This window comes from Otolemur garnettii, unplaced genomic scaffold (assembly GCF_000181295.1).
Source record: "Otolemur garnettii isolate 467f Iridium unplaced genomic scaffold, OtoGar3 scaffold00007, whole genome shotgun sequence".
Lineage (NCBI taxonomy): Eukaryota > Metazoa > Chordata > Mammalia > Primates > Galagidae > Otolemur > Otolemur garnettii.
Genome location: NW_003852402.1, coordinates 3,631,027 through 3,646,927, shown reverse-complemented (window position 1 = coordinate 3,646,927; position 15,901 = coordinate 3,631,027). Strand labels below are relative to the sequence as shown.

The 15,901-nt window shown below is 43.8% G+C and overlaps 1 protein-coding gene across 1 annotated transcript in view; it reads left to right on the top strand.

The window, feature by feature from the left end:
- Positions 1–15,901, top strand: part of ATXN10 (ataxin 10) — a 119,018-nt gene that overhangs the window by 99,040 nt on the left and 4,077 nt on the right. The window contains exon 10 of the mRNA XM_003783111.3: positions 3,241–3,304. Within this exon, the coding sequence (XP_003783159.1) occupies positions 3,241–3,304 (64 nt within the window). The remainder of the gene's footprint in view (positions 1–3,240; positions 3,305–15,901) is intronic.

Genomic DNA, 15,901 nt, shown 5'->3' with positions numbered 1-15,901 from the left:
ATTCCCTACAACCCTCTGTCTTAGGTGATTCCCATTCTCTCTTCTCGTGGTAAGCTAAATGTCACTTCTTTGAGGAGGCCTTTCTTGTGAGCCCCACGCTGTGCTGTGTGTTCCAGAAGGGTTTCGATCTCGTGTTCACAGAGAGCTGGTGAGGACTGGCCAGTGTCCTCTCCTCTCTGTGCCCGCCACAGGTGTGGGGCCCTTTTCTGGGTCTTGCCTTGTCTTTATCCCAGTGTCACTGTTAAGTTCCCAGCAGAGGTTTTCAACTTGTCCTCTCAACGTCTGTTCCTGCAAACTTGACAGTGGTCTCTAGACCTCACTTTTAATATTACTTACTAATTAAGTGACCATAGGAAGGTGCTTAATTTCTGAGTCTGGCTTTCTTTATCTGTAAAAGGAAAGTGGTAATACGTAGCCTGGCATTTCAGAATTAGATGAAATCACTAAAGTGGCCACGATTCCCCAGTATACTATAGGTGTCTACTAAATGGGAGTTCAGTTTTCATGCTTGGAAAAAATTACAGAAACTAGATGATTACCAACTCATTTATCCTCTTCCTCCTGGCCTTTGTGAAACTATAGATCAGCAGTACCAGTGACTCTTAGTGAGTCTGTGCATTGGTATCAGCTGGGGATCTGGACTCTTTCGGGGGGACTAGAAGAGTCAGCCTGGTGCGAGAGTGCTGACTGCCACTGCGTTGTCTCTGCTTCTAGGCTTTCAGTGAACAAAGATAGTGATAATGGTTCAGAATAACAGTGCTGGTGTTCTTCTCATGTCTAGACACCTGAGTGCAGGGTAACGTTTCCATGAAATTTTCCATGATTTTGGTTATGTGTCTCACTAAGGCTGTAAAGGCAAAATACTGTTTTAATTCTCTAAAATCATTTTCTTTGTTTTATGTGCATTAATTTGTTTTTGTTTGCTTCACTTTTTATAACTTTAATTTTTAAAATTATAAAACATAGAATTCCAAAGTTATAATTACACAACAGGAGCGGGTGCATTCGTGGAGCCCCTCCTTTCCCTTCATCCCATCCTCCCACTCCCCTGTCCTGTCTGATTTCACTCTTCATTGCCTCTGTTTCAGAATATTAAAGAAGGGGCATTTCTCCTCCACACACACACAGTTCTCATTCACTGACTGACGCACAGCTTGCTCATGCTGTGCTCCTGTCAGCGCTACTTCCTAGTGGTCTCCACGGCAGCACCAGCGATCTGCTCTGTCTGTAGATTTGTGCCGTGTTTCATTCAACCAAGCCCTGTTGGTGCACATTTCAGTTGTTCCCAGGATCTTTGCTGTTACACATTGTACCACATTCATCATCATTAGTCATCAGAGAATGCACGTCAGAACCACCATGACATGCCACTTCCCTTACACTTCCCTTCTTGAATTAAAAAGAAAAGGTCGAAACAAGTGTTGGTGAGGCTATGGAGAAACTGGAACCCTCCTAGTGTAATGATGAGAACGTAAAATGCTGTAGCCACTTGAGAAACAGTCTGGAAATTCCTCAGATGTTAAACAGAGTCACCATGTGATCCAGCATTCACTTAGTTACATGACCGAGTACGTAAAAACATGTACTCAAAACACACTCGTGTGTGTTCAGGCAGCATATTATAATAGCCAGAAGGTGGAAACAACTCAAATGGCCATCAGTGATGAATGGGAAATAAAATGAGGTCTGTCCACACAGTTCTTTAGCCATAAAAAGGAATAAAGTATTGATACATGCTGCACCACGGATGACCCAAGAGCACGTTATGGTGAGTAGAAGGAGCCAGGTACAAAGGTTATGTGCCATGTGATTCCATTCATGGAAAATGTCAGAATAGGCAGATCTGGAGAGACAGAAGCAGATTAGCAATTGCCAAGGACTGAGGGTAGTGGAGATTGAGGAGTGGCTACTAACAGAGGTTCTGTTGGGGGTGATGAAAACGTTCAAAAATTAGACAGTGGTGATAGTCACACAACTCTGTGAATATGCTAAAAACCACTGCATTGTATTCCTTAAGGGTATGAATTACATGGTGTGTGAATTATATCTCGGTAAAGCAGTATTAAAAAATAAGCTGTGCTGCAATGAATAATCTTGTGCCAAACATAATTTCATGCAGGAGCTTGTTTTTGGTCTATAGTCCTAGACATGGGATTACTGGGCACACAAGTGGTTTTGCTGCATGTTGCCCCTGTCACTCCACAGGGGTTGTGTCATTTGTCATCAACTCCAGCAGTACATGGAAGCACCAGTCGTCCTCTAGCCTCACCAGCAACTTTTGTTGTCATACTTTTACGTGGTTACTGGGAATGCTGTATGTGATTAAAATTGGCCCTTCTACTGTTATGAGCATGGCTGAACACTTTCTCAGGGTTTACAGTTCATCTGTATTTGTTTATCTGTGCCATTTTCTGTGCATGAATTTTCCTTTTTTCTATGGACTATTTTTGGTGCTTTAGTTTTTACAAGTTCTTTTCGTATTAAAGTACATAAAATACATAGTAGGGACTCGGTAAATATTGTATTTTTTGCCCATCATCACTTCTTAGAGTCCCTTCTGAATCCTCAGATAAAATCGTGCTCTATACCCCACTGCATCCATATTTCTGGGGTTTTTTAAGAGACAGGGTCTCTCTCTGTTGCCCAGGCTGAGGTTTAATGCACAATCACAGTTCACTGTAACCTTGACCTGGGCTCAAGTGATCCTCCTGCTTCAGCCTTCCAAGTAGCTAGGAGAGGAGGCATGTGCCATGATATCTGGCTGTTTTCTTTAATGTTTTGTAGAGATAGGGTCATATGTTACCCAGATTTATCTTAAACTCCTGGGCGCAAGCAGTCCTCCTGTCTGGACCTCCAAAGTGCTAAGATTGTAGCATTGAGGCACCACACCTGGCCATAAAGCTTTTCCTGTTCCCAGTGAGAAAAATAATTCGTGTTTTCCTCTATGACTGGTACCTTTTCATTCCTTAAGTTTAGATCTCAGATCCATTTGCAGTTTATCCTGATGAATGATGTTAGGAAGTAATCTACTTTTATCCTTATTTTATATGGCTACCCAGTTGCCCTAGCACTTTTGATGAAGAAAAAATGTCACTTTTTGTTTACGTATTTTGAGGTTGATGTTTTGAAGTAATTGTACAAACAATATTATAACATTGAATAAGGAAAAACAAGTCATCTGTGATCTCTGACCCTACCCAGGCTATTGTCATTGTATAAATTGATCTTCTTTCTCTACAGGTCAGTGAGCTAGATGGCATTCCTTTGATCCTGGACAACTGCAACATCGATGACAGTAACCCCTGTATCCTTGCCTGTGGGCCCCAAAGTTCATTCCCAGCCAGGCACCTTAGCACAGCAAGTCCCTTCTCTGGTGTTCGTTCAGCATGTAGCTGGCTACTTTGCTTGTTACTAACAGCCAGACCACTTTCCTGAAGTCACAGTGCTGGAACATCCCTTGTGTAACCTTTGCAGTCTAGTAAGCTAGAACTTTGAAGGTGAGTAGAGCATTCCAATCCAGCATGCCACGCACTAGAGTGCTTTGAAACTCAGAGGCAGAGGTGACTCACCCAAGGCCCATGTACTGCATGTCACCAATGTCACCTTGCCAGAGTGTATATATGGTCACTATTTGCAAATGATCTCTCTGTGTGCATAAATAGTAAGTCTATTCTTTAGTAATGGGGTATAGTAATTTGCATATATACGTTAGATCAAATTTGTAAATGGTGGTATTTAAAACTTAAATTTTTATTGATAGTTTTGTCTACTCTGATTTACCCATTATAGAGAGAGGTTTTAAAAAATACCAGCCTATGATTGTGGATTTGTCTAATTCTCCTTTTAGTTATTTAAATTTTCCCTACATATGTTTTGAGGCTATTTGTTTAGGTAAAGATATATAACAGGTCCTGAGTAATAGCCCTGTTATAATATGAAGTGACCCTCTTTATCTCTAAAAAATGCTTTTTGGGGGCAATGCCTGTGGCTCACCAGGTAGGGTGCCAACCATATACTGAGGGTGGTGGATTTGAACCTGGCCCTGGCCAGCTAAAACAGCAATGACAACTGCTGCAACAACAACAAAAAAGCTGGGGTTTGTGGCAGCATCTGTAGTCCCAGCTACTCAGGAGACTAAGGCAAGAGAATCGCTTAATCCCAAGAGTTGGAGGTTGCTGTGAGCTGTGGTGCTATGGCACGGCACTCTACCAAGGACGACAAAGTGAGACTCTTTTTTTTTTTTTTGCCTAATATTAATATAGCTTTCTTACTTTGCCTTGGGTATAACCTTTTCATTCCTTTCTGTATGACAGTGGTTCTCAACCTTCCTAATGCCACAGCCATTTAATACAGTTCTTGTGGGTTGCAACCCACAGGTTGAGAACTGCTGCTATATGAGATGTTTCTTGTAAGCAGAATGTACAGTCATGTACCACATGATGACATTTTAGTAGGTGGTCCTGTAAGATGACATGTATAATACATAGTATTATAATTTTGCTATACTTTTTGTATGTTCAGATATATTTTGATAAATAGGTATGTATCATTGCGTTACAGTTGCCTACTGTATTTAGGTAATAGTCTATAACCAAAGGTGTCCAACCTTCTTTTTTTTTCCTCTGCTGCACATTGGAAGAAGAGTTGTCTTGGTCCACAGATTAAATACACAAAAACTAACTAAAGTTGATTAGCAAAAAAAAAAAGTCTCTGCATACTTTTTGTGATGTCCAACACTACAGATAAGCAAAAAAAGTCCTCACAAAACCAAGCCACAGGTTTGCCATGACCTGCTACAGGTTTGTAGCCTAGGAGCAACAGGCTTTGCTTTAGAGCCTAAGTGTTCAGTGAGCTGTAGACCATGTAGTTTGGTATAAATACACTCTGTGGTGTTTGCACAATGATGAAATTGCCTAATGATGCATTTCTCAGAACATAATGCTTCCTTATATGATGTATGACTATAGTTATTTTTTCTTAATCTAGTTTAATAGTCTTTGACTTTTAGCTATTGCATTTAGCCCATTTATATTTAATGTAATTACTGATACTATTATGCTTAAGCCTTTTTAATTTTTCTTCCTATCTTCATTTCTTTTTTTCTTTCTTTTGGATTATTTTTTATAGTCCTATTTTTTCCTTTTCTAGTTGAAAAATTCTTTTTCTTTTTTTTTTTTCTGTCAGTGGTTCCCTGGGAAATCAAAACGTGTATCCTTAACTAGGCCCAGTCACATGTTTTATAAACCTTTACTCTTCTTTCCAGATAATAAAGGACCATTAAGCACTCCTAAACTTATACAGTCTTATATATATTTTAACTCTGCTTTTAGAACTGTATAAAATGATACTGTTGTTCAGTGTAGTCAGTGTTCATATAGATGTGTGCACATATTTATCACTTTTACAACACTTTATCAGTATCGATAATCTCAGTTCATCTAAATGGGATCATTTTTTTTCTGCCTGAAGTCCTTCCTTGAGAATTTCCTTTGATATGGGTCCATTGGTGAGGAACTGAGTTTGTTTGAAAATGTTTTTCTTTGGCTTTCATTTTTCTTACCTCCTGCTGAAGAGTATATGATTGCCAGCATTGTGTTGGGGTAGCTACAAGCTATCTACAGTTTAATATGTATACTTTCACTTAATTCCACTATCTTCAGCACAGTATTTTCACCTTCCAGCTCTACTGGATGTATCCTCCTTGCCAGAGTTCTCCGTTTTACCCTTTTCTTTTTCTTTTTCTTTTTCTTTTTATTTTTTTTTTGAGACAGAGCCTCAAGCTGTCCCCCTGGGTAGAGTGCCGTGGCATTACAGCTCACAGCAACCTCCAACTCCTGGGCTCAAGCGAGTCTCCTGCCTCCGCCTCCCAAGTAGCTGGGACCACAGGCGCCCGCCACAACGCCCGGCTATTTTTTGGTTGCAGCCGTCATTGTTGTTTGGCGGGTCCGGGCTGGGGATTTGAACCCGCCACCTTAGGTGTACGTGGCTGGCGCCATAGCCGGTTGAGCTATAGGCACCGAGCCCGTTTTACCCTTTTCATTGAATTAATTAATTTTCCAATCTTCTGTTGAGATAAAGAAGAGGCACTGGGGTCCAGCTTCTGCTTAAATTTGCAAACAACTCTTCTCCAATTTTCACCTTCATCTCCCATTAAAGAGGCACAAGTGATCACCAGTGCCTGAGCTTCGGGAGGGCTCCACACATCAAATTACTTCTCTGTTCTTCTCAGTGTCGGCTTGATCAGCTTTGTTGGGTCTGCTGGTTGCTAGAGACCCTTTTCAGAGCTGTAGGCCACAGTCTTGTCTGTAACTTCTTGGCTGTCTGCCTTTTAGCTTCTGAAGTTCTCTTTGCTCTTTCAGTTTGTCCCTTTAAAAAACATCAGGTGGGGCTTCAAAACAGAGTGGAGATAGAGGAGTCTGTTCATAAGCTTTGTCACTTGCTCATAGTCACCTGCTATCACCATGTTGCCACAATCAATGAAGTTACTTGTTCTTATCCTGTTAAAACTTTACAAGATTTAATCTTTTTTTTTTTTTTTGTAGAGGCAGAGTCTTGTTTAATCGCTCTTGGTAGAGTGCTGTGGTGTCACTGCTCACAGCAACCTCCAGCTCCTGGGCTTACATGATTCTCTTGCCTCAGCCTCCTGAGTAGCTGGGACTACAGATGCCCACCACAATGCCCGACTATTTTTTTTGTTGTTGAAGTTTAGCTGGGGCTAGGTTTGAACCTGTGACCCTCAGTGTATGGGACCGGTGCCCTACCCACTGAGCCACAGGCACCGCCCAAGATTTAATCTTTTTAAAGTTAATCACTTCCTTCTTAACATACTGCTTTTTTCTTGGCTTTCATGATATTATCTTCTCTTGGTCTTTTCGTATCTCGGGCTCCTTCTCATTCTCCTTTGCAGCTTGCTCTTCTGTATGACTTCAGTGTTGAGGGGCTGCTGGTGCTCTCTTCTTACTCTCCAGTTCCTCCCTAAGACACACCACCCACCCACAGGAATCTGTACTCATCCAGCGTTTACTGAACCCCTTTACATCCCACACACTGTTTGGGACCCATGGAATGGCAGGGTGGCCTCTGGGAGGTGTTGCAGTTACCCAGGTGAGAGTGATGGTGACTTGACCGAGGCTGATAGCAGTGGAGATGCAATGCAGAGTGAGGTTGTGAGTTTTCTCATAGTTTTAAATATTATCTGTTTACCATGAGTTGCAAACTCGAGAATGAGCTACTCTTTGAGTCTCAAACAAAAGAATAATTTGTTTGGCTGTTTTACTGACATTGTTGGTGTAGCACATTCAAAGTTAAACTGTTAATATCTTTGCTCAAAACTGTCCTTTCCCCCAGTCAGTGAGGGGACATCTTCACCCATGTCATTGCTCAGAAACCTGGAGTCCCTCGGATGCTCTTTCTTTTCTACTCTCTGGTATCGTGTTGATTTCTCCATAAACCATACCCCAAATCCCTCCTCTTCCTTCCATCCTCAGTGCCACCATCCAGTCCACGCTCTTGTCATTTCTGGCCTGAACTTCAGCAGTATCTTCCTGACTCCCCTTTTAGCTTCTGCTCTTGTTTCGGTGGTTTTTGATTCCCCATCCATTCACTTTGCGGATCTTTTAAACCTAAATAGGATCTTTCCTCTCGATCCGTGATTCCACCCACTCCTCACACCACCTCTCATGCCCCTGGTTATAACACCTCCATGACTATCCGTTGTTCTTAGAATAATTCCAAAGCCTATCATATCCTAAGAGGCATTTTGTATCTTGTGCCATTTCCCCTGTTCTTGAGCATTTCCTAGGCACATCTACTTTTTTTGTTTCTGAGATGGACTTAAGTTCTCATATCTCTGTGAGTCTCTGCCTGAACTCCTCTGCCCTGGCTGAGTTGTCCTCGCACTTACACCTGTCACCACGTGTCTCCCCTTAGTGGAGCCTCCCCTGATGTCCCTGCCTAGATGAGGTTGCTCCTTCCAGTCCCCTGCAATAACCCTTCAGTTCAACACAGTTTGAAGTTAGATGTTTGTTCATTTATGTCTTGATTACCCTCTAGACCAAGGGTCCTCAGACTTTTTCAACAGGGGGCCAGTTCACTTTCCCTCAGACCATTGGAGGGCCAGATTGCAGGCCCTGGGACAAGTTGGCTGCTAAGTAGGACAGGCAGCAGCAGCCAAACCACCTGGTGGGCTGCATGTGGCCCACGGGCCATAGTAGAGGACACCTGCTCTAGACCATGTTCCTTGAGTGCAAGAACCATTTTTTCTGTTTTTTTTAATTTTTTTTAACCTCAATATAATATACCTCTGTCTCACACGTAGTAAATATTTCTCAGATGGATAGCTGAATAAAGGGAAGAATAAAGAAGGGAACAAATAGTGGCTTGGTGAGTATGTGTGTTTATCTTGGAGGAGGTGTGTGGTTCTAAGTACAAGAGAAATTTCTCTTGTGGATTCTTTGGTGAACTAAGTATTCTTGGTTCATCAGTGCAGTAGGCATTTTGAGTGTGCTAAGACCAGGAATCAGTGCTCATGTGGAATATCAGTTGATAACAGTACCACCCTCTCTATTCTTTCTGGATAAACTGGCCCTATATATGAACATCCACCGTGAAATTGTGGTGGGCCCTGTGATAACCTTTGCGTAACAGTTTGGAATCTCTAGGCAGGACTGCATGAAAGACTTCCACTTTTTTGGCCACCCTGGGGATTAGGAACTTTAGGCAGGCCTATTAGAGTAGACCAGAGATGGAAACTCCCCCAAAGTAGAGATGAGGCTGGAAGTCGCCCTGTTCCAATTCCAGGGAGGAGGCACCAGCTCAGAGAGGAACTTAATTAACTCTGAAGGGCTCTCCAGCTGCTGCCGCCTCAGAGGCATGAGCCCAGCTAGCGCCCAGCTGTTCACTCACTTCTGGGTCACCCACAGTAATGACATAGTAGCTGATGCCATCGGAAAATTCCAGCTTCACTACCACACAGTCCATTTCTTATTTGTCAGTTTGTTGTGGCAAGTGGAATTTTTTGTTGTTGTTGTTGTTTCCAAATAGAAACAGCTGAACTTTATTTGAAGTGTTTTTCTTACAGTCTTTTTTGATCTATGTTTTGATCCGTTGTCCTTGATGTGGGTTTTATTTTCATATTGTTTTTGTTGGGGGGAGGGAGTGGGGACAGGATAGAATAAGACTCAAATTTGATTGTTTTGATTTTGGGGTTTTTTTCTTACTTATTTTCTCCCTTCATGTCTTTTTTTTTTTTTTTGTCCTTTTTTTTTTATATTGATAGACCTCATTTATAAAAAAAATAAAATTACCTTGCATGCAGAAATATAAGAAGATGATAACCAAATAGCACCTCTCCCAGTTGTCCTACGTGAGAAAGTCTGACATGATGTGGGCACCAGCCAGCCCTGTGGCAAGGCGGACCCTAACTCCAGGGTCTTCACTTCTTTTTTTTCTTTTTTTTAGAGACAGAGTCTCACTATGTCACCCTCAGTTGAGTGCTATGGTGTCACAGCTCACAGCAACCTCCAACTCTTGGGCTTAAGTGATTCTTCTGCCTCAGCCTCCCAGTAGCTAGGACTACAGGCACCGGCCTCAAAGCCTGGCTGTTTTTTGTTGCAGTTTCCAGTTGTTTAGCTGGCCCAGGCTGGGATCTAACCTGCCACCAACGGCGTTTGTGGCTGGTGCCATAACCACTGTGTTATGGGCACCAAGCTGGTTCTTCATTTCTTGATTTCTGAGCATAGCACATAACCTTTGTGAATTTTACTTTCTCTGTCTATAAAATGGCACCTACCCCCAGGTGTGAAATGTCATCATGTTTATAGTACCCAGCATATAGCATCTCAACAAACAGGTGTTCTTGTAAAAGTATCCTATTATAGCTGTTGATTCCTATGAGAAAGGTAAATTTTCTTACATGATTGTACTGTGGGTCAGTGGTAAAATTCAAATGATAACATGGTAGAATAGCCAGGTATGGAGTCTCACATCTAATCCCTGCACTTTGGGAGGCCAAGGTACGAGGGTTGCTTGAGCCCAAGAGTTCAAGGTTACATTGAAGTGTCGTTGTATCACTGCACTCCAGACTGGGTGACAAACTGAGCCCCTCTCTCAAAAATGAACAAACAGAAACCTGCAGAATAGAGTCCAGAAACAGATTCACACACAGACTCCGCGAAAACCCCACTGCAGTTCAGTGAGAAAAGGGTGATCATTCCCATAAATGGTATTGGACCAATTTAATATCCATAATGGGGAAAAAATGACCTGTCACTCCTGCTTTACACTATTCAGCAAAGTTACTTTAAGGTGGTGAATTATAGGCCTTAATGTGAATGGTAAAACAAAAGAACTTCTAGAAGAGACACAGGCGAATACGGTTATTAAGTTGGAGTGGGCAGAGATTTCTTAAATAAGATACAAAGAGCCTATGCAAAAACCACTAACTACAGGAGAAAGACTTCATGAAAAGACACCTACATCGAATGTAACTGACAAAGACTCAGGAAGCCTCTTTGGCTTTCTTATTCTCATGGTTTTATGGGGGGTGCACATTGTCTCGTCATTGGTTGATGGTTAAAAATCTAGAAAATCTAAAAATAAAGCTAACTTTCAGAGGTGCTTGCTTTTATATTCCCTACCATTCTTTGGTCTGAAAATCTTTGAAGTAGAGACAGAAGACTCCCTGACACCCTGACTGCGGGCATTGCCAGTGTGGCTTTCAAGCCCTGGCCACGCTGAGAAGTTGGCCTGCCTCCATCCCAACAATGGCAGCTGGGTTTTGTGAGCTACTGGGAAAGGTTGTTTGGGGAGTAGACAGAGCTTTCCTTTGGGTAACTGAGCACAGGGCCCATGCAGGGAAGAGCCTCATTGATGGACAGAAGCCAGGGAAAGCAAAAACAGAAGGTGGGCTGCACTTCACATGACAAGGAGCCAGCCGTGCACCTGAGGGTCTTGCTTTTACAAGAGATTCTCCACCTTTGGAAAATAGCCTAATTTTTCATTCTCATAGAAGCTCATAGAATGAGGGCTTTGTCAGATGCACACGGAGATCTGACTGCGGTCCATGCAGGTGCTTAGTGGCTATGTGGCATAGTCGGGGAAGTGGATGCTGAAGCCAGACTGCCTGTGCCCACACCTTGCTGGCTGCTCAAAACGTGTGACCTTGGACCGTTTTCTTAGCCTCTATGTGTCTTAGTTTTGCTCATCGGTAAAATTGAGGACAGTAACATCTAATGCGCAGAATTTGAGCAAGGACTGAGTACTTTCAGGTGCTTAAAACAGCCCCAGGTACCGTGTCCCAGAATGTGATCACATCTGCTTGTGTTTTTAGTATTAGTTTACCAGTGTTACTATTTTATGAAGGTAAACTGACAGTCCCATTTTCAATTTTGGCTTATGTGAGAGACATTTGAATTTACAGTTTTGCTCACACTGGAAGTGGCAGTGTGCTCCATGAACAGACATTCAGTTCAGCCCGCTTGTTGTCTGATGATTCCTTGATCCCAGTGAGTACAAGGCACTGGCAGGTGAGGCCAGACGTGTGTATATTTCTATTGTGTTTCCAGTGGCTTCTGTTCATAAATTCCCCTGTGGTCAGGCCTCTCCTGCCACTATCTGGGTAGTGAAACAAACCCAGCCAGGATGCTGCTGGCAGTGACCCTGATGTGCACAAAGGCCCTGGTGCTACTTTCTTCAGAAGCTTTTCATCCCCAGAGTGCTTTTCCCTCACACCATCCCTGGCAGCGGGAAGGCTGCTGTCCTATAAGGCTACGTTTATGCAGGTGTTGATGAAGTAACGCCTCCCTCACAACCCAGACCTGACAGGCATGGGACTCCCCCCTGAGAAGTAGACCGAAGCCCGGGACCACAGGGGGCATCTCTGAAATACTCTGTCTGCTGTCCGTGTCAGGAGCAGCTCCTGAAGTCAGACAGGAGTCACCGTGCCTGCAGAGAAAGTCCCCAGGCCCAATAGAGAGGGAGAAACACCTGAGAAAGGAGGATCCCCTTTCCCCATTCCACTAAGCGTGCTCTGGAGATTCAGAAGCGACATCGGGGCACTGCCCCAAGGACAAATGGAACTACTTTGTGGCTCAAACCCTTCCATGTGGTTTTATTTAGAAGTGGTATTGGTTTCTGACCCTGAAACCTGTGTGTGACAAGGATGCCAGACCGTGAAGGCTTTGAGCCATGCTCTGCTCTGAAGTGGTGAGCAGAGTGAAGCCAGAGCATGTCATGCACAAAATTAGTCTCAGGGCCACAGGATCCTTCACCACCAAACCCTGAATGTGCGGGACCTGCAAGTGCAGCCACAGATTCTTTGGAGTGGGCAGTGCGCAGTGACTGTCAACAGGAGCAGGGACGTCATCGTCCCATGACTGCACTGCCAAACGGACAGACTCACAGATCCACATTGTCTATCCTGGATTTGCAGGCCTTGTACATCTGGGGCGGGTGATGCCCAGAGAGAATGCACCAGGAAGGGGTGGGGTACCCAGGCCACATGGTACTGGGAGGCAGGGAGAGCCCTGAGTGAGGAGGAGAGGGGGTTTGGGCTCAAGGAAGAGCCTATGAACCCTGGAGTGTCCCACCTGTCCCTTTGAAAGGTCAGCGTATTGAAAATACACTGTACTTACCAAGGGCAATGTATGTGGCCTTTGTTTCAAAAATCTTTTAAGAAAGTGCTGATTCAGGTTACGCACAGAGGTAAATTTCTCTAGTCAACAGGTGTATAAAATAGTTCTGTAGAAACCAAGCAGTGTCTTGGGGGCCTTTGTATACACACGTCCTGTAATGTCCTGTGACCCTAGTGGCTTGGAGGCCAGAGAAGCAGCCGCTACTGTTAGTATAGTGTGTTTCTGAGATGCCATCTCCCTTGGTGAAGGCTGAGACTCCTGGTTGCACCACCTTGTGGTGTGTATTAGATGCAGGTATATTTTGTATTCTTCAGATTATGACCTGTCATTTGCGAATCTGGCAATTATTTGTTTCCCCATCTTTTTTTATTAGTATGTTTTACCACTTTCAGTAATTGGCAGTCAGCCATGAATCGATAAATTAGCGAGTACAAGTTCTCATGATTTTAGTTTCTATTTTTAAGTGCTGTTAAGCTAGAACAGATACAGACAGAGCCGTGCACACTGTACTGCTTAGAAATGCTTGGAGCACAGATGTCCCCACATTACAATACAAAGACTTGGAGGGAAATTAGACATGGATAGACCGGCCACTTGGAGGAGGGAGAGGGATCGGGCGGGAGGCTCAAGGCTGTCACTGGCTCCTGCTGGCTTCCGTACCATGCAAGGAGATGCTGCCCGGGATCTGCACAGCAAGGGCTTCCACTTTGCTTTTCTCAATGAGAAGAGAACGTAGTAGAACCAAGTGATGTAGATGAGAGTTGAGCAGAGAATGAAAAAAAAGGCCAGGCACAGTGGCTCACGCCTGTAATCCAGCACTCTGGGAGGCCAAGGCAAGTGGATTGCTTGAGCTCAGGAGTTTGAGACCAGCCTGAGCAAGAGCGAGACCCCATCTCCAAAAATAGCTGGGCGTTGTGGTGGGTGCCTGTTGTCCCAGGTTCTTGAAAGGCTGAGGTAAGAGGATTACTTGAGTCTAGGAGTTTAAGGTTGCTGTGAGCTGTGATGCCACCACACTGTACCCGGGGTGACAAAGTGAGACTGTCTCCAAAAAAAGAATGAAAATGAACTTCACAGTGAAAGCAGAGAAACAGCCATGACGTTTGGGGTAGAATCTATGTAATGCAGAAACGTGGAGCCCTGTGGAAGAATAACAGTTTGTCAGATGTATTTCCCCCAGGACCCCCGCCCTTTCTATCCAAACCTCTCCGCACCCTTTTCTTTACCCTCAAGTGCCCTCCTGGACATGCAGCCTGGCATGAAACCCCTGCAGCCCTGGGTAGTACCTGGGGAAGCGCCTTTCCCCCTCCCTGTCAGTGGGGCCTACCCTGGCCCCTCCCCAGCTGGGCCACCTTCCAGGGCCACACTCTTGCTGTTTTTCTTCCTAGGCTGACAAATTAAATTGGCATCCTCAGATCTTTAGCATGTTAGCAATGTAAAGCATTTACAGCAATTTTAAAACTGAACTATTAAACTGAACTATTGTAGTCTAATGCATTCTGCAGTTTTACCATGTCTGAGAAGACAGTTTATTTAGATATGGCCAGATATTTATTAAGCATCTTCATCTTTGGGAAGATCTTTCTGTAACATGTCACATGATGGCATGGTTTCATAGAAGCCTCATGGAGCAGGGTGGCCCACGTAGAGTATCCTGGCCTCAGAGGCAGTTCCTTGAGGTTTCCACTCCCTGCCCTCCAAGCAGTGCACAGATCTATTGCTTTCACAGCTTTGTTGTCTAAAAATAATTTTTAAACATATGTCCTTGAAGCAAAAATTGCATATAGCTATTATGTGTAAAGTTCATACGTCCTCTGAAAAGTCAGTTCAAACCTTATAGTATAATTGTTTTAATTTAAAGAGTCCACTTTATTTAATACTAGTACTTTTTTAAAGGTTTATTTCTATATTCACCCAACAAATATTTATTGGCGCCTTCTATGTTCTAGGCCAGAGGCTGGCGAGCCCTTTCTGTAAAGGGCCCCACAGTGAATATTTTTGTGAATATTTTTGCACTGTGGGCCACATTGTCTCGGGACACCTGCACAGCCCTGCCAGGTCTCAAGACAGTCACCCAGACTCTGGTGAGAAGTAGTAGGGGCCGTGCCTCACTAGAACTTTATTTATGGATACTGAAATTTGAATTTAAAATAATCTTCCTATGTTACAATTAAGTGTTGGTCTTTTGATTTTTTTCCCCAACCATTTAAATATATTAAAACTATTTTTAGTTTAGTGTCCTTCAGAAACACAGGCCATTCCTCTAGTCTTCAGACACTAAGTAGTAAGCAGAAGAAAGTCCTGTGGTTGCAGGCCTGTGTCTCGGCATCCTCCAGGGCTTTATGCACCATGGATTCGAGTGACTGCGAGGACACTGCCTTCGATGAGATGGACACTTTCTCACCAGACAATTCCAGTTTCAGTGTTTGAGCTCGTCTGAGTTTGGCATGTAAATCTGTGGGTCAGTAATGTCCTTGTTACGGGTTTTTTTTCTGTATCATATCATTCCCCGGCCTGCATTTTCCTCCTCTGCTAACATCTTGCCACCACAGTGGTCAAGGCCATGTGGGGCAGCCCTGGTCCCTGTGCTGTGAGGCTGAGCCTGGTGTGTGGCAGCTGCAGCGACTCCTCAATTGAAGGTGCTTCGTTGCCACTCTGGTCCTGGTGGCCCGGTCAGGACCCCAGGATGCCCTGCTGAGAGCTGGCCAGCCTGTGGAGCTTGCATACTCGCGTTTGTGGCCGGTTCCTTCAAAGCAGTTTTGCAACAAACAGGCTCCAGCCTCTGTGTGGTAGCCATGGCAACCGAGAAGCTCTTTCCAAAGTAAGCAGACAATGAAGCACTTCAGATGTTGGTGGGATTAGAGACTGTAGAAGATGTTTAATTTTCTCCCCCACTCTTTCTTTCTCTCTTTCTCTTTAGAGAGGGAACAAGAGGGCAAAGTGAATATTAACCGAGCCTTGCTTTAATCTCACTCCCACACTTCAGACTGTCTAGGTCTACGTGGTCTGTGCACTGACAAGGAGCACCATGCATATTCATGGCCCAGGCGTGCGGTAAACACAGTTCTTAGGGCTAGACTTTACAGTGTTTCTCTTTGCTACTCAAATTTTGTGAAAGCATCAACTATAAAAATGGATTCCTTAATTTTTCTGAAGCCTGAAACCTTGGATAGTGGTGCTGAAATGTTCTCAGTGGAAATAGGCACAGATTAAAGGAGGCTGTGTGGTATTTGATTTGCAGATTTGCAGACAACATGAGCCCCTAGATCAGC